Raw genomic sequence first — 20,144 nt, forward strand, 5'->3', positions numbered from 1 at the left:
GTTTTGCCATTTTATTTTTTCCTTTTGTTTTCTGCCACATTAAATTACATAAAAACTTAAATATGAGGAAATGATATTAATAGATCCTGTGCTGTCACTAAGTTTCCTACCAGGCCCATTATACAGAGATGGATGTTTCAACCCATTGAAACCTGTACGTGTGCCAGACATCTGCGCCTGCCTGAGCTGAGACACGAGCGCATACTGAGTGTCAGTGCTTTTAGAGGAGGATAAGTCATTGGCATGGTTCTGTGTAGTGAAGGCTGGAGGGAGCAATGCTGTTTGATTTCTGACACTTCAGAGATTTTTCACATGCTAATCAGAGACTTGTGGTTCAGCAAATACGCTTCATAAGCATTAAAACTCTGCAGAGATATTCTTTTGACCAGGATGAAGTGAAAGATAAAACCCCTTCCCTTTTTCTTGGAGAAATTCGCATCAAAGGAGATACTGTACTCATTTTGGCGTAGATCCAAGGCCCCTCAGCATTGTATTACTCCAAGAGTACTGAAGGGGGGATTACTTATTCATTGAATAAGCAGCAGTACAGTGTATCTTACTACATCAGTGGCTAGAGTCTGGAAAAGATCAGCATTTTTAACACTAATATTACTTATTGTCTAAGAACTATGATAACATATCTGTCCAGTTCTGCCTTGAAAGTACCTATCTTTTAAATGCATGCTCAGTGTGATGAAATAAGCAAAATACAAAAATAGAAATCAAAAGAGCTACTGTACATTTTTTCTTACATTTCATTTGCCTATAATTATTGCGTTTTTTGTATAGGATTTATAGAGCAATGTTGCATAGATTAAAATTTTACAGTAGAAATACTATTAACTCCTAGATTAGCTGAATTTAAAAGAAAAGCCCAGTGGGCAAGATAGAAAAGAGCCTCATTATCCTTTTCAAAGTCATCCTAGATTGTGGAATATCAATCTCGGCAGCTGCCAAAATGAAACGTTAATTTTTAATGTGTATAGAATTGTATGAATCCCTCATCAAGCTCCATTTCCTGGTCACAACATATCATTCACATTAAACCATTCAATGCCTCTTATCTCATTAGAGTGTTTATGAGTACAGTTACCTGGCAGATACCTCTACTGTAACATGGTTATAGTTTGTTTAATGCTGTTACCTGATATGACTGCAGTAGAAATTGGTTTTATTTAATGGATGATTTGTTGATAGTTTAACTACATGCTTAATCATATATTTACGATACAAAAACTTAGATGTTCTTCAGCTTGTGATATTTGACAAAATTAAAAATAGCCATAGTTTCATTTCCTTTCTGCCTCTTTTCATGTTCTGACTTTAACTGTGCTTTATTTGGGAAGTGTGAAAGGATTCCCTACTGTGCGATAGCTGAGGCCCTTAAAAAGATCCATGTCCCGGAGCAATTAGAAAATGTAACATTTGCAAAGTTCTGAAAGCATTTAAGGAAAACATGCAGTAGTTTTCTTTCACCTCTTTTCAGATGACCATACCGTTCTGCATAGTTTGCTCCAGCATGATAGAAAACAGACAGTCCACAAAAAAGATTGTAGCTCATTCAGTTCTGGCTGCCCTTTACACATCTGCTTTTGACAGGAAGAGTTATGACTTTATATCCATTGTAAATGTTGATGGAGATATGTTATACCAAACAAAAATTGAATACCAGAAAGCAGGAGGCTCTGCAAATAAACACACAAATATATTGTTTTATTCATCAGTCCAAATGCAACAGGGTCTTATAACTAAGTTAAGTTTTCGGTTTTGTTTGAATTTCTCTAAATTGAATGCAAACCTGCTCGCACAGTTCTAATTTCAAACACCTAGCAATGTTCAGCCTTAGGATTCTCAGTGTCTACAAAAATGCACATTGTTGTGTCAGGTTGAAAGCTTGAACTTGATGAAAACAGGATTGAGCTAGGATTATTGTGTATAGTATTGGGACAGGATAAAATGCTGTTTTTGCTTTACAGTCAAGAAAATGGATTTGTGATCAGGAAATTGATATGAATGATATGTACTGTAATGCCCGTTTTCATTTTGGGAGCATCCATGCATTCATTGATCATATTAGATAAAAAAATGTAACTAAAGAACTGGAACACATTCACTTTAAGTAAAGTGCATAGTACTGTGCTAAGAATGATGACCTTGATAGCAATAGCAAGTTTGACTCAAGACAAAGGAAGGTTGTGTAGGTAAAGCTGTAAATCTTCACACACCACATGAACATTAGTTTTAAAACCACAGTCCTCAAAGTCTGAACCTAAAACAAAACATACAGAGCCTCATAGAAACATACATTTCTCTGCCACAGGAGCTTTAAAGAAACACTCTTGACCTCAGATCTGCCAATCAAACAGCTTTAAGCTATTTTCCTGTGAAAAAGCTGCACCTATTATTGACCAGTAATGAGGGCAACAAAGCAAAGGTACATTTCCGCTACTCTTGTTGTTTTTGCAAATTTGCTTCCTGTCCTTTGCTGGAGGTGTTTTTTTTTCTATTCATTTTAGCAGTGTGCATCTAAGTTGCTAGGAGACCCTTTTAGTATGAGAATGAATGAGGCTGACAGCAAAGGATTAACTAAACAGCACCCAGCTTCTTCTTTAATAGTACCATTGTTTTACAATTGTAAAAACATGCTTTTTTTAGTCTAGTAATCACAAAGACAAAGGTCCTGATTTTAGCCTGAAAAAAATCTAAATACTCAATGTTCAAACATAAAGTCTTTTTATGCAGTATATATTATAACAACAATCAATGTTTTTCCTTTGAGAGGAAGCAGGGTTGTGTAAAGGACATCTTTCTTCTTGTATCATGGTTGATTATACAGCATTGCCAAAAGAAAATACTTTTCTTCTTGTTACTACTTTGACCTACCAGGTTAAACATGGTCTTACCGTGTTACTACTTTGTACCACCAGGTCAAATTTCAGAAACTAAGAAAAGTTATACCCAGCACTATTGGGGGTATTACTTACTAAATCCAGGTTTCCTGGTGTTGATGGGTCACTTAGTGGCACTCCTCTCTGTGTAGAGGAATTTCCAAATAAATGCATTTGTTTGGTGCTACTGTACCACAGGAGGTGCCATTCTTTAAATATTTCACTGAGGTCCTAACTAATTGGTCCCATGTCACTGTTCATAAGAGTATGGGTGTTAAACCTAGGGTTCTGGCTAAATTCTTGCTTGGGCTTGCACATCTGGCCTCCTTAAGTTTCCTATTTTTTCCATTACTCTGCCTGATCTACTGTTAAGCGGATAGTTGCATGATGACTGATGTGCATCAATCAGGTGGGTCCTACACTTCAGATGTATTCATATCTTCAGATGTTCTAGCATTTTTATAACTTTAAATTAACAACTTTAACCGATTAGTCTTGTTATAAACTAGGATCAGATTCTTATTTTTTTTTTTACGTTTCTGTATTGTATATATTAAATCTACCTATGTTTTTGTGATGCCTGATATTTTCTTAGTAGAAATCTAATGAGATGCTCTACAGTAATAATAATTGCTACTTTCTGTAGCGCTTTTCTGGACACTCCACTCAAAGTGCGGTACAGGTAATAGAGACTCCCCTCCACCACCAATGTGCAGCCACACCTGGATGATGCGTCGGCAGCCATAGTGCACTGGCTATGCACCACACATGGCTATGCACCTCACCACACATCAGCTATCAGTGAAGAGGAGAACAGAGTGATGAAGCCAATTCATAGATGAGGATTACTAGAAGGCCATGATTGGTAAACGCCAATGGGAAATTTGATTAAATTACTGAATGCTGCTGTTTAGGTAAAGATCACTATACCTCCTTGTGGAAGATCCTGGATAAATCATCTTTATAGGATGAACCTATTTACACCATGGCATGCTTTCTAATTGCTTCTGTTGCTTTGCCTCATATAAGTATTTCACCCCTTTAAATTTCCTATTTTCAATGTAATATTTTGTTGAATTACAAGGTACGGTATGTATAACAGTTTTCATAGAATATTTTTAATCAGATGTGAATTTTCAAACGGAATACTTTTGTGGGTCAGAGTAATTGTCAGTAAACACTGCAAAGAAAAAGAGAACCTCATTAGGCAGTAGTGGATATTTTTTGCAAGGCATTAAACATCAATGGAGGCAATTTTACCGAAACACCTTGCCACTCTGACCCAATAACTAGAAGTGCAAATAGCTCCTGAAAGCTTTTAGGGGAGATTACTGAGGGCAGAATCAGAGATGGATAATTTGATAGAGGAGATATTGTCAATATCAAACTGTACAAAACATCACATAAAAATGACATTATAAAATTAAATACAAAACAATCCATCTAGATGTTATCAGTATTAGATTAATAATATTGATCAAAATTAATTGACGTGCAAGAATAAAATAGAGTGGATAATGCTGAAACTCTACTACAGTATGTTCTTCTATGTAGTGCATTAGCTTGTACAGTATGTTACATAGGATGTCTAGCTCTATTTAACTTGACTGCATATGTTTAAATGACTTTTTTTGTTTACATTAATACTTTTTAAATAAATATATATTCTTGGCCATTTGGGGCTACATGCTGTCTAGAGTAGCTCTGATATTACCAGGAATACATCCAAAAGAAGCCTGAGTCTCTACGTATTCAGTTCATTTCTGAAGACCATCTGATTAGCATCTGGTTTCACTAAGTGAGGTTTGATATAGTTAACCAGTGAACCTTAAATCCTTTTGTATAAACTGTGATCAAACAGAGGGGGAAGTGGCAAAATGAGCTTTTTAATTCTGAGTTTTTCTTTTAAAATAGTTTTTCCATGTTGTTGGATTTTTTCCTGGAAATATTGTTTGCTTATACCTCCTGTTGTTTTCTCACTTTTCCGTGAGCAACTTGTTCTGTTGTTTTTAGGATCTGAAGTGGTATTGTGTGAGAATGGAAAGTGTGTGTGAAGGGGAGAAGAGTTTCTGATTTCATCTTAAGAATGTTGACTATGTTATATACACACATTCATTGTTCAAACCGTTTATACATTATTAACTATTAAGTTGCCAAGAAAATCCCTTCAGCTTTTTTGCTACTGTGAGTCATTGCCAAAACATTTATTATTTAATTTGATTTCAATTATAATTTCAACATTTATCTGTATTTTTATAGTATATGTATGGAGTTAGTACAAAATGTTATAAATTAGGGATGTATTAATCATAAAGTGTCAATAAATCCCTTATGAATGTATTAACCCATTATTCGTTAATGGGATGTATTAGTCAAATTTCTTTCATAGAACCATTTTTTTAAATCAACATGATGAAGTAAAGACCTCGATATTATCTGTAGTGCTCAGTTTGATGTGGGAGAAAAGCTGACAATTGAAAGGAAGGCAAACTGTTTTTTGTCATCTGCATGGACAAAGGTGTTTTTTGTCTGTGAATAATTTTTTGTGGAGTTAAATATTGAAAGGAAATGACACAGTGTCATCAGTGGCTGGCTGAGACCCCGCCTTTGCTATGCAAATAGTGTGTGCTTTGTGTTTTACCATGTGTGGTCTGGAGGAGGTGATCCCCCAGAAAGGTCAGAGCCCTTATTTCAATGAGAGAAAGGCTGCCTTCTTATTCTAGGCAAGTGTCCAGACAAGCTAAGGAGACTGGCATACTGTCTCTGCATACTGAACACTCATAAATATTAATGCACTGCACCATGATTGTGACCATGATGGGAATATTGATGTACAGTATACGTAATTTTAAACTCTGGAGATAATGTTCTATAACTGCAGTTAAAAGCCTATGCAGTATTCCCAGGAAGAAGTAATAATGCATTACCTTATTTTAGTCACATTTTTTGTTTCAAACAAGTGTAGATTGTTTGACAGTGTGCATTAACGATATGTTTCAGTCTTTGTTACAAATGCTTATAAACCCATAATCATTTAAATAGTTTGGAAAACATTGGTGCATATGTTGTGTTATAACAGAATTTTTTTTTTACTTTGTATTTCAGTTGCTGCTCTTTGCTCATAGTCCTCTGATAAATAGATTTAGACACTAAATAATAAATATTTCATTCCCTCACAGGTAATGAAAACATACCACATGTACCACACAGAGAGCATCAGCGCTGAAAGCAAACTGAAGGAGGCAGAAAAGCAGGAGGAAAAACAGTTTAGTAAGTCAGGAGACATAAACGTCAACCTCCTACGACATGAGGACCGGCCGCAGAGACGCAGCTCTGTCAAAAAGATCGAGAAGATGAAGGAAAAGGTAAGGCAAAATGGCTTTTAGGAAGTTGACTTGTGTCTGAATAATTCTTAGCTATCGCATCCTCACATTGTTAAACATAAGAAGTGCAATTTCAGTAATGGATATACAAAAAAAACCCCAAAGCATTATTCACTTCAGTTTACAGTTTTGAATACGAGTTAACACAAGTAGTATTATGTTTAGGACATACTTTGTGTATTAATGGAGGCAATTTTGTTATCTTTCATCCAATACATTGTTTTTGGAAACTTGGAAACTTGACAAGTTAGAATGTGAAAAGACACATTAAGAAATACCCACATTGTATAAGTGTAGACACATTGTATGAATACCCCCATTTCCGGTGTTAGAAGGAGACTGTGTAATAAAATAGTCCACCCTTGGGTGGATTATTATTTTAGGTTTTTATGGGCACAAGAATTGGCAGGTGATCTAAAGAAGTAAGAATGGGTTCTTTCTTTGCTGCTCAGTACAGTTGTCTGTTGTCATGCTTACCCAGAATACCCTGCACTGGTTTTCTTCAGTCACTTCCAGTTCATGACCGGAGGTAAGAGGCATCCAGGGCTGTGAGTGCCCCTTTCCTGTTGTGATCTAATAGCACCTGTGATGCTTGAAGGTTCCAATCAGTAAAGTTTGACGGTGGCAGTAAAATGAGATGAGGTGCTCTGGGAAGAGATATGGCATAATTTAACAGCGCAATAATAATGCTGAGAAAAGATGGTCTCCAACTGCAGTTATATCAAAGCCACGGACAGTGCTTTATAGATAAGAGACAGTAGATTCCAGGACAGAGCCTAAATGATGCTGATTATTTGAGAAAGCAATTCATTTTTGCTGGCAGTAGTAATTATATGTTTCCCTTGATACTTATGTGAATTGCAAAGAGTGTGTATTTATTTTTTTATGATTTAAATTGTGGCTTTGGTCTTAAACCAATCATTTTTTTCTTTTCTTAAAGACAAGCATGATTGAATGACAGATGAACTTAGACAAAGTGTGTTTTAACTGTGCATAAAAGAAGCTTAGCAGTTCTTTAAATAAAGCTCCAATATTGAAAATTAGTTTTTACCTATTGTGGAGTAATGTTTCAGTTTAAATAAACATTCAGTTAATATGTACCAAGTGCTGTGTATCTTCATCATCTTTATTTTTTTGTCTCTAGGAATCCTTTCCACTGTATTTTGATATTTATATATGTGTGTATTTACGTTTTTGTGCCATATTTCTTTTTTTCTTATGTCAAATAATTTGAACAGTAACTCAGTGATCTTGGGATACAGACCAATACAGACCTTGGAAAACTGCCATTTCTTTTTTTGAGGATTAATTCTTATTTATTGTCAATGCAATTCAAATAGCAATCAGTTAATATAAATTATTTATGATTGTAATGTGGGTAAGAACATCTGAACCTGCTTTATGTACTGTACTTCTTAATCAAAATAGAATATTTCCCAGCTGAGCCTTAGCAGCTGTTTCACTTTTCCAAGTCAATATGCTGCATACCGTCTTTTTTCCTTGAACTTGGTTGTACTGCAGTGGTTAGAGAGAATTGGAAAGAGAATGTCTAGCTTATTAAATGAGACATTTTTCTTGAACTTGCCAAGCTGTCCTGGAAGTGTACATACAGTATGAGGTTTGTGTGACTACAATGTGCTTACCTTCCTGAAATGTAATTGTCTTTAAGAGAAAATATATATTATTTTGTTTATGATAAATGCTCATGTCCTTTTTAGGTGATTTTACAAAAGATTCATTCTGGGATTTGAAAGAACAACAATAGTGATTCTAAGACATAGTGTACTGTACAATATATGTCATTGTGTATATCAATGTATCTTACAAGGAATATCCTCTAACATAATAGTAAGTTTATACAGTAAGTGTATGTAGTTCCTAAGAATTTATTAAGAAGTTATGAATGTTAATTAACTCTTGTCATATCTATTTGTTCTGAAATGGAATCATATTACTTCTAATTGAACCTTTTTTGCACATGAAGTCTGGGCTTTTATCTGTTTTGCCCTTGTTAAGACCCACCAGTATCTATCAAGGAACACCCTTGTAATCACAGTACATGTATTCAGTCCTTGTAAAAACATTCATCCCCTACCGATAATCTAACATTGTGACGATTAGCAAATAATATATTGTTTTTTCATATGAACTTTTTGTATTCAAGCCTGAAATAATCAGACTGAGCTCTGTTACATATGAAGGAGGTTATATATCAGAAAACTCTGTAAAGAGTTCTAGACTTTCCTTCCAGAAAGTCAGTTCTGGAAGGAAGCACTTCTGGCAGCAATTACCACTGTCCCTATTTTGCAGTTCCTATCAGCTTAGGAGAATGGAATGGTGTAATTTTGTCCATTCTTCTTGGTATAATTTCTCCAGGTATTACACATTTGTTGGAGATAGCTGATGGACTGCAATTGTCAAACCTTTGCTACTCTACAGATTTTCTGTTGGATTTAAGTCAGGAGTGAGTTTAACTGGGTACCTGAAGGACATTCATTTTCTTCTGGTCAAAAAGCTTGGTGCAAATGTCCTGCTGAAATGTATATTTTAGACAGCTAATCATATTTTGTCTTTTGTTTGAAGGAGACGTCTGAAACAAGTCAGCAGTTACACACTAAATTCAGTTATTTCTTCTATGTCAGTTTCCATTTGCTTAATTGAACCCATTAAACCCTGGTGGTAGTGACTTGTGTCTAATGAGAAGCTAAACCTGAAGTAGAGAGGTCCTTAGGGACAAGCCTTGGTCTAAAATACACAAGGCAGCTGTCATTATTAAAACAAATTGTAAAGCGCTACGAATTAATGGATGGTAAAAAGTAAATTACTTTATCCATATCATTTTACCATAATGTCACTTACTAAAGTAAATTGTCTTTTGTAACCAAAGCCTGCACACATCAAGGGGCGCAGGTGTGTTGTAATGTAAAACAAAATATTGGTATCAAGCTAGGCACAACCAGTACAGATGCTTTCAGATTACCCCATAAGGAGAGTTTCATTTGTGAATGGTCTGATTTTTTTTTTTAACCTTACATTGCCCTTCTGTTTTTCAGAGGCAGGCCAAGTATTCTGAAAACAAGCTGAAGTGCACAAAAGCTAGAAATGACTACCTGTTAAATCTGGCCGCAACCAATGCAGTTGTGGCAAAATACTACATCCATGATGTCTCTGACATGATAGACGTAAGTAATAAAGCATTTTTTTTTTGGGGGGGGGGGGTGTGATAGAGTTAGAATTTTTCCATGGCAATAATGTTATAACTGAAAAAGATACATTTTATCACAGTTTAATTTTAATCTGTGAATATGTATAGATTAAGTAGCATTGCAGTGCAACTCTTTTCCATAAATGGAAGAAAACACTAGATTGTCTTCACCATCTAGGTTCCGTGATAAATACAGCCGTCCCCAGCGGATTGCAACTCTTGTGGCAACTGATGGTTTTAGAGTATATGTCACATTGAGGTTATTTAGCTGCTGTGAATATAGTAGGGGAAACCCAGAAAGGAGTGCACAGAAAGAAGCCTACATAGTGACTTAATGAATTAATGCATGCACTTAGAGGAGCCCAATAAGTAAAAGGCTAGTACCCTCACATGCCAGTTGGATGGTGTCCATTCTCCAATTGGACAGTCTGGGCTTGGAGAGCAGTGCCAGGAGTCTTGCCCCAAAAGATAGCAACAAAGCTGTCTACTAACAAAACAGGTGCTGTGCACATGGGCAAGGGCAACCAATTTTTAAAGAGACTCACAATATAAACAGGAACTTATTTGTTTGAGCACTAAAATCTTTTTTTAACAGATTTAGGCGAGTTCTGGTAACTGAGAGTTATTGAGGCCAGTAGACATAAATGAGTCCACAAGCCAACAAGGTTGAGTTAAGCCTGAGAGACCTGCAGATAAGAAGCTGTAGCAGTAAAGTAAGAAAGGAACTTAATCAAAAAAGCCAGAGATCATACACCCACAAGAGCAGAGAGAGGTGGCTAGAATCATTCCAATTCAATTTAATTCATTCCTTTTGTGAAGTGTGGTGTCTGGCGAGTTAATATCCAAAACTGAAGTAATCCCAAAAATCAAGCTCAGTTAGCAAATTGTCAGGCTAGTAGTATGGTTTAAAGTAGAGTAGATTAAACTGTCACCCAGTGACTAGAAGAAGAGCAGTCTGGAGAGACAGCATGATCCTGTTGGACTCATTTACTGTAAACTTAGCAAAGGTTAGTGATGTGGTATTTCCTAATGGTGACTGCCATTCAGACTTGAAGGGTAAACTTTATTAGTGAATGGATCTTTCAGTTTGCATGCCATATCTTGTTCATCATGATTCTCCACAAACAACCTGGATTTTTTTCCCTTTCACCCATCTTTCTTCTTTTGATAGATAAGGAAAACCATGTGATTGCTTAAGTTTGTTAAAATAATTGCTCACGTGATCTAACCTCTGTTGTTCATGTAGATTTTTTGTGCTTGTCATGAACCCAGAAATAATATTTTCTTCGGTGATAAACAAATCCCTAAGGGGAAATGCATTCAAAAGCGAGGAACCAGAGTCATACACCTCTGTCACTGCTAATTATATACAGCAGTGCATCTGCCAAGCAAAGTATGTGCAGAGTATCACATCCATGACTGGCACAGTAATGTCATGGTCTAATTTTTTTTTCTGTTAAGTGGTATATGAATAGAGCAAATATATAGATGAGTTGGAAAGGAAATATATAGCAATATATATATGTAGGAGTAAAGCAGGAAAATGAACTGTCCAGTTATTTGAGAAGGCCTGATTTCATGTTGTGCAAATTCGGGGTACTGTATTAACACCTGTGTTCATGACGCCATTCCATGCCTTTAATTCTTGTCTTGGATGTTGTCCACACAACCTGCTTAGTGTATTCTGCAGAGTAACTGTCTTTTGTTAAAAACAGGATTTTTGTGACATGCAAGACATCTAGGTATTATCATGTGGGGAACTTAAGGAGATGCTGAAGACTAAAAAAAGAAGCCTGCTTAACTAGAAACTAGGCAGCCAGATACAACAGCATCTGGAGGATGAGTGTGAAACGCTTTCTAGATTTAGTCAAGTTTTATTATCTAAGGAGGTCTTGTGGTCAAAAGTAAATAAATGATGGTTGTAAATGTTTTGGCTTGCATTGAAATTTATTTTACACATTTTGTTCTGATACTCTTATCAATACACATCCATTTCAGCTATGATGTTATGTGCCTACATACAGTATATGATTAGTGAGTTACCTATACTTTTTCAGAGCTTGCCAACAGTAATATGCACATGATGACGTGACTGTGCTTCTACAGTATGTAGGTGGTTTCATAAATTGGCATGACAGTGACTTGAAACATGCATTTTCTTAACATTATATTAAGAAAATAGAACAAATTATCCTGAATACTATTATACACTTTGTCTAGGTGATTTATATTTCTTTTTTAATTGCATACAAATGTTGGCTCCCATTTATACAGCTGGAGCTATTGGGATACAGTATCTGGCATCAGAGATATACAGTAGCAGCACTGTCCTTCTTGATCACGCTCAAACTTAACCAATTCTCCACACTTCTGCCCAAATTACCACACAGGGCTAAAGGCATACTGGGTGTACATTTGTACAGATCTTTGTAGGAAATACTGTTATAATATTTGCAAGTTATATGAAATAAATAAAAAAGGAAGTGGTTTCAGTATGAAACAGGCTTGCAAATGTAGAATGTAGTTGGAAATTTTTATTTTATTGAAGAATTTCTTGGGACTGCTTTTTTGTCTGGTGTAAACATCAAGAAATCAACATTCAAATCTTAGTGTAGACTAACTGTGAAAGTCTTTTTCTGTTTTCATTGAATTACAAAAGAAGTTGTAAATTGAATTTAAAAAATAGATTTGTGCTGTCATTGTGAGTAAATGCTAACATTTCTTAAAGAGTGTACGCCTTTAATAAAATACAAACCACTTTTCACATTCACATTTCATGTGGTTTTGCTTTGGATTTCTTAATTTTTTAGTTACAGCTCCCAAGGATCGTTAAAAAATATCCTGTTACTCTTTTTAATGTCATAATCGTCCAATGAATTTGAATTATCTGTGTTGATAGAAGTTAAACCTGTTTTGGTTACATACTTCAGCAAACTTAAGAGAGGTCTGTCTCATTTGTTAGTTTTAATCTCAGTAAGAATGTTTATTTTAGTATTAATCTTTTTATGATTTGGCCTGTTGTCTTGGACTTACTCTGCATTAAGGTACCATTGTGGTTAAAGGAGGAGTTTGTGTTCTTTCTTCTTACCTTGAAAAAAGCAAAAATGGCATTTTTATCTCTACACTTCACACAATGAAGATCACAGAGAAGATCTCTGAGCACTTCATGAGTTGAAAGATGTGATGGTGGTATGATGGTCTTCCATAAGGAATAAAGAATTTGAGTATTTCCAATTAACTGCTTGACTCACGATAGGTGTCAATTTGAATACTTTGTGTGTCACTCAAGGCTTTCCAAGTCTTGAAGACTGAGATCGCTTAACAATGAAGGAACTGTTTGTTTACAGTGCTGTGACCTGGGTTACCATGCCAGTTTGGCTCGCACATTCAGAACTTACCTCTCTGCGGAGTACAACCTGGAGACTTCCAGGCACGAGGGACTGGATATCATCGAGAACGCTGTGGATAACCTGGATGCACGCAGCGACAAACACAAAATCATGGATATGCACAACCAGGTTTTCTGCCCCCCGATGAAATTCGAGTACCAACCTCACATGGGAGATGAGGTGACACAACTACCGTTCAGATTTTCAGATGCACAATTTTAATGATATAATATCTTCTCCCTCTCCTCCCCCCCCCAACAATGAAATATGATCAGTGAAATACAAGAGTCCTTACCTGTTCCTATATTGCATTTGCTCATTTCAGTTCCTTAGATTTTAAAGACCAGTTACAGTGAAAAGTCTCCATGCAATTCTCCAGACCTTCCAAAGTAGAGGGACTGTAAGTTATTACACATAACTTCCACCATCACTGTGTCTATGGATGAAGTGCTGTCAGAAAATGGAAGTGATGCATAATAACCCATATTTGCAGATAATATGTTCCAAGCAGTCTCCAGCTAATGCCGATATTTCCTTTTCTTAATAGATTGTGCTTTAAAAAAACATTTGTATGAGATTAATAAATGTGCAGACATACTCAGATATGTTTTGTTTCTGGGGAAGGAATTAGCTTTGAAAAGTTTAATATGTATCATGCACAACTATGCTGTGAAATGCTAATGAAAAATGCTCATGAAGTTTACACCTCCTTTTTTGTGGTGCTTTTTTCTCAGGTGTGCCAAGTCAGTGCTCAGCAGCCAGTTCAGACTGAGCTCTTGATGCGATACCATCAGCTACAGTCCAGACTGGCAACCCTCAAGATAGAGAATGAAGAGGTAACACCAAAAACCAGGGAGAAAGAACAAGCATATGTGAACAAATTCAGGCACAGTTTATTGTGGGTGATGCTTAATATATTCCAAAAAATGTTATCGTCCCAGAGAGGAGAATAAAATGTGACTGGAGGGATGTCAATAGTTTTTTCTAATTATGGTTTCATGATTTAAGTCTTACTGATTGGATATGATTTTAAAATAAGTTAATTCACTTGGTATGCACTTCTGTTTCTCACCCACAGCCCCTTGTCTATCATATGTGATATATAATTGATCATCACCTTCATTTCAGTGACGTGGTTCATTACTCTTTATAGCAACCTGAACCAGCCTAGAGCTATTTTTATGCACAGCCTTTATAACTGTCACACTGCTTTCATTTTCAGCTGTGTTAGTCAGACTAATGTTTGACCTCAGGTCATCTTGCATTAAACCAAGGAATGAGCATCTCTTTTAAGGCAAAGTCGCCAGTATGCAGTATGCAGTATAAAGGTGATGTATTGGTATGGTAGCCAGTTCAGCTATCAAATAGATGGGTCAGTACTATCACCTCCAGCTCCAATTTTAACCAAGATTAACATGGGATACAAATAATAATATATCTTTTAAAATCGGCAAAGTTTTCGAAGTACAACTCCTGCTTTGTATTAACTGGTTGAAACCAAACAGCTTGTGTATAAAAAGTCATATACTCTATATGTGTCATAACACTAACGGTACTACAGTACTTACAGTACATATATTTATAAACAGCTCCCGTGATGGTTAAAGATGACATGCAGAGAATACTTTTTTTTCCACAGGTGAGAAAAACCCTGGATGCAACAATGCAGACCTTGCAGGACATGTTAACTGTCGAAGATTTTGATGTGTCAGATGCATTCCAGCACAGTAGATCCACCGAGTCCATCAAGTCAGCAGCCTCCGAAACATACATGAGTAAACTTAATATCGCCAAAAGGAGAGCCAACCAGCAGGAAACGGAAGTCTTCTATTTTACTGCAAGTAGATTTTTATTTTTATTTTTCTAGAAAATGATCAATACAATACACTAAATTGAAAAATACAATACCATGGTTGATCACTCCTGAGAAATGAGTAAGTGAAACTCAAAATCTAAAACTAGCTTTAAATGAAATTCAAATATAGGATGATTAAATACCACTACTAACCTGAAGCTTACGTACCTGATGGTCATGTACAGTAGCTTTTACATGGTCATCTGTTTTGTGAAACAATATTTTGGGAATCAAAATGAAATGTCTTAAAACTTGACAATTGTGACAAGCTTCATTTTTTACAGTAGTTTATTTTTGTGAATGAATTGGTAAAGCTAAGCTATTTTCTTCACAGATTCTTCTCTGTATTGCAGGTATATTTTCCAGAATGAGTTGCTGATGCTTTGTACGCTTCTACAATTTTACACCATGATATTTTCATTTTCATTTGTCATATCAGACTTTTCACCCTTACTTTTTATTTACAGAAATTCAAAGAATACCTAAATGGGAGTAATCTCATCACTAAACTCCAGGCTAAACATGACCTCCTTAAACAGACCCTTGGAGAAGGTAAGGCATAATGAATTACAGATCAAAGCTTATGGTATACTACAGTAAACTTGGCATGTGCTGTAGCTACCTAATTATACACGGAATTCAACGATTGTCCTAAAGATTTATAAAAAGAACATTGAAGCTTTCTGATGAACAGAATGTAACAGGACAGAGGGGACATAGGCACTTGCAGGATATTTTAGATAGAACAAAATTTATATTTTAATAAAAATGCGACAGTGTGTTAAAAAAGTGCCAAAGGAAATGTGCCATTAAGTGTCAGTGAGAAAACTACTGAAGAGAGCCTGTGTTGGCCAGTGCCTGAAGTGCAAATATGTTTCAAGGCTGTGAAGACCAGTTTACTTGTGATCTGTCTGCACCATCCCCCAATATTAAGAATTAAGATTAATCTATAGCCCCTTACGGTACTCAGCCACGCCCCATAAATCACAAAAGCTCCCATGGACACACATACACACTACTAAGCAGCTGTTCATATAACAGGTATTAATCTAATTGATAATATGCCAGCCTTCGGCCAGCTGAGTCCAGCCACAGATTCAAAAATCCTGCTCAGCAAGACACTATCCCATATGGTCAATTATTGTCCCATTTCATCAGCTGTGAATGTTTTGACATCTCTTTTTTGTGACGTTGTACGCAGACAGCTCTTTAGATACTGTATGTTGGGTACCATTTTTACAATTAGATATTCATAAATGTAATACAGCATGTACTGTACATGGTTTGTAGACATATTATAGTCAAGTGAACCTATAGGATTACAAGTTTCAGCACTTGTGTTTCAACTGCTTCAATTGCATTTCAGTGCATTGATTTTCTTTATTTTTAGACAGAATCTTCTGTTGTCAAAAGATTGTTAGCTGTTTAGATTCGCTCTACTAGATATTAGATTCTCTGTATATTAGTCAAAACAACAAGCTTAGGGACAAGAGGCAAGTGAGGCAAGACAATTGAGTGAACAATGCAATTCTGTAACCATTACATGTACTGGATTGTGCAGCCATGTTTTCCAATGGGGGTGTTGCAGACAAATAGTATTTTTGGTTTCTGGTTCAGCAGATTGTCCCCCACTGGAAGCCTGTGGTTTATTGCTGTTAATAAAAATGTTCCTTGTTCTTATTTTTCTTCTGTTTACACCATTGTAGATGAGCAGAGTGCGTTTTCCATTTGTTTTGCCGAGTTATATAATCCATCAATTATTGAACTACTAAATCCTGAATAGTTGTGGACTCCTGGCAGTTGAAATAGGCCAATTATAATTTACATATAATTATAATTTAATTTTTGAATGCTTATATGATTGTAATTGCAGTGCTGTTTAAAACAATCTTTACTGTTTTGAAATTTCATTGCAGTTAATGGACACAGTGTATGTGTGAAATAAAGACTTTGATAGGAAGCAGAAATTGCTGTAGAAAGATGTACTTTAGAAAAGAGTTGGAGAAAATAGTCAAAGTTATTCGACACTTTTTCAGTCCTTTGGATTGTGTACTTCATGGTCAAATGTTGACTGAATGTTATTTTTGCCTGTTATTTCCTTTTAAAATATTCACGAAAAGGCTTCAATTAAAAACTACATTGAATAGGTGATATACACAAAGTAAAATTGTAGTTAATTTTATTAAATAAATTTTATAAAATAAAGAAAATTGGACTTATTTGGGTGCCATTTACTGGAGAAAGTGCATAGAAATCCATCAGTGAAATATCTAGTAGAGCTATTTCAAGAACTTCATTAATTTGCACTAGGGACCACAAAGTTATACTTCCATGCCAAAATTTTATATTATAAAATGCCACCAGCTTCACTTGAATTGAAAGAGCTAGTGTGCAGTTCTGTATCCTTTTTATTATTTGCTTATTCCTATTTTATTATATGCACTTCATAGGTGTGCTCCCTTTCCAAAAACACATATTTGTGGGAAATAATCTTTTTTGGCATGGAAACTAGATTATTCACACCAACTGACCTCCTACAAGAGGACTAGTGTGCTCTAACAGATATTGCTCGACAGAATTAGTTCTTCTTCCCTCTAGGCTTTTTATTTTCACTATTTTACATTTAATCTCCCTACATTGTTACTTTTGTTTTCTAAAGCTACTGCAAAATATCACTATATAATGGGCCCTCAATCCGTTGATATTCAGTTCACATTGACATGTTAAATTGTTTTTTAATCTTTTGTCAATGGTTTAGAGATCAATGGATAAGAATTCTATGCCATCCTAAGGCTAATGCTTTGCTTTTGCTTTTTAGGTGAAAGGGCGGAATGTGGCACAACAAGGTAAAAAATGAAATAGCAGCGCCGATTATTGTGCTCCAAGTAGCTGCTCAATATGAAACAGAAAATAATTGACTAGTTGTTGATAATTTTTATCTCCTTTAGGGAATTTAATCATCCAACATGTATCCAAATTATACTTCGTGGTCATGAGAATGCTAAAATGTTATGGGAAAAATGTAAATGAGACCAGTAATGAATAACACCTGATTTTTTTAATGGAAGTGGAGTGTTGTTGCCACTCTTTAAAACATAGTTGTTGTTGCTAAGCTGCTACAAATAATTGGCCTGATGTTAAAAAAGGTCTTTGTTATTTTCTTGCTGCTCTATATTTCCACTTGGCTTGCTCTAGCATGCCTGCAAGTGCAGTGTCAGCTCAATTTACTGAAGTTTTTCAGCTTTAGAGATTTCACTTTAAACCAAAATAAGGTTCCAGGTCTTAGAATACACCATATTGCACCTTTATTAGTGAGGTGAAGTGCTGCAGTTGGAACATTTAAAGCTCATTAAGCTGATCCTTTCTCATAAAGCTTGGCAGAATAGGGACATTCACTAAATCCCACAGAGCCGCTTGGATTACCATCATTCACTGTGCATCTTTTCCTCAGTTAGTTTTTAAAATCCCATTTTTGAAAAACTTGTGACTTTTCCATGTATTCCAGTGAAGGTTTTTTTTTGTCTGTCTTAAAGTTTTTTAATAGGCACTGTTCCGCCCTGTCTTCCTTGTTTCACTTTAATTTTTTTGTGGGGATACAAGAGCAGCTGCAAGTTTACCTACAATAAATGTGTCACAGTGGGCAGAGGGATTTAATAAAGGATTGTTTGCCAATTTGCCTGTGAGTGGCGCACACAGCAAAAGTACACAACTGAGTAACCAGACCTCCCTATCCTTTAAGCCAAAACCACCAAATGTTTGTAAAGGATTTGCTAGATGCATATTTTCAACTGAATAGCTGAAATGAAAGTGTCACCAAAATATTGTTTCATGTAAAACTCTTACAGGCCAAGGAGTAGTAAACAGAGAATGCTGTTGTGTTCTTAGTGTGTAGTGAATACTATAGATCGTACAGATTAGATTATCTCTACCTATTCCAAAAAGAATACACCAACTGTACATTGAAAATAAACACAATAGTAAATATTAATTTAAAATATTAGTGTCAGAACCTTCTGGAATATGCAAACCTAAATTAATAGAGGCTCTATTGATAATTTTTATAATTAGAAAAGAACTTTAATTTTGATCAGCTACTTAATGTTGTTTAAGTTTTCCATCCACCTTGTATAGGTGTGTCTTCTCTAGTTTTGTCTGTTCACTTAATGTTCATAAATATACTTCAGTGTGCATTCAGTTTCACAGGTCATTGGTTTTATGCATTGCATGCAAGTGCAAGCTTGAGCTCTATACATTTGAGCCTCAAATGCTGCCTGTACTGATAAAATGGCCAATTGGATTCAAATGGCAATTATTCTAAATCTAAATCAAGCGTACTTTAGTAAATTAATTTTTATCTGTTTATATTGCTGTTTGTTTTGCTCTGTGAACTACCATTATGTGCCAACAACGTAAATCATTTTGAAATCAACTCTGCTGTTCAAACAAGAAATATTTGCTTTCAGTGGCTTTTTTGTATTAATTACATGGCAAATAATGCATGATTCATGCAGCACACACAACCATACTTTTTAAAACTCTTGTTATCTATACAGATTCATGCAGGTTGCCCAGTCATTCCTGCTTTCTCAAACTAATTTGACATTGACATTGCATTTCAGTCTTAAATCTTCCTTTCATTCTGATCTATTTAATTTTTGTAGGCCTAGCATCACATAGGACAGGCTCTCAGAAAAGGTCTCACCTAATATCTGTTTCCCATTGCAGTAATTGTGTTTTTGTATTTGGTGTTTGTGTTTTCATCATTTTTCTTAGGCCCCCAACACTTCCCCCTAAACCACAGAAAATGAGGAAGCCTAGACCTCGATCAGTGTATAATCATAAACTGTTTAACGGCAATATGGAAACATTCATCAAGGTACTCACTGGTGTGCTTGAGAGTCCCTGAATGCTAAATGGATTGGTGGCTTAGACTTACCTTCACGGCTCTCCCTCATCTTATGCCTTCTGATTAATCTCACTTGCACTTTCTTTCCATGGCTTTTCAGATTCAGGCAGTTGTGGTTGCAGCTGGGAAAGCTTCTGTGCAGGGAAAGTGAGATAACCCAAAATTTTGACTTTTTTTTTGCAGTTTACGGCCTTTTCTATACCGGATACTGAAAAAGCCGAAAGTATAACTTTTGTCATTCATGAATGTACATTCATGAATGCGACAACACTGAAAATGCATGCCCAGTGTATACTGGAGGGATTTTCAGTTTTAATTATTTCCAGTTCAGAATGACTGATTCCGCATACATAAGACAACCAATTCTCTGCAGAAGCCCTAGCCAAAAAAATAGGAGCACGGGGATGGTGCAGTACAGAGATTAAGAAGCTAGGGAGTGCAAGAGAGAAGCATGCTGTTATGACATCTTTGACATAAAAATGTCATGGACATTTCCCCATAAGTGGTGAAGTGCAATT

General features: G+C 35.7%; 1 protein-coding gene across 2 annotated transcripts in view; it reads left to right on the forward strand.

Annotated features, from left to right (window-relative positions):
• The window catches only part of srgap3 (SLIT-ROBO Rho GTPase activating protein 3), a 99,735-nt gene that overhangs the window by 62,212 nt on the left and 17,379 nt on the right, over positions 1-20,144 (forward strand). Inside the window, exons 5-12 of one of the 2 annotated variants that reach the window (XM_088636376.1) lie at positions 6,068-6,253; positions 9,325-9,453; positions 12,824-13,045; positions 13,600-13,701; positions 14,505-14,702; positions 15,188-15,272; positions 17,539-17,566; positions 19,494-19,596. In XM_088636376.1, the coding sequence (XP_088492502.1) occupies positions 6,068-6,253; positions 9,325-9,453; positions 12,824-13,045; positions 13,600-13,701; positions 14,505-14,702; positions 15,188-15,272; positions 17,539-17,566; positions 19,494-19,596 (1,053 nt within the window). The remainder of the gene's footprint in view (positions 1-6,067; positions 6,254-9,324; positions 9,454-12,823; positions 13,046-13,599; positions 13,702-14,504; positions 14,703-15,187; positions 15,273-17,538; positions 17,567-19,493; positions 19,597-20,144) is intronic. The other variant, XM_088636377.1, reaches the window with a different exon arrangement.

The sequence above is a fragment of the Lepisosteus platostomus genome, chromosome 6, assembly GCF_059453375.1.
Source record: "Lepisosteus platostomus isolate fLepPlt1 chromosome 6, fLepPlt1.hap1, whole genome shotgun sequence".
NCBI lineage: Eukaryota > Metazoa > Chordata > Actinopteri > Semionotiformes > Lepisosteidae > Lepisosteus > Lepisosteus platostomus.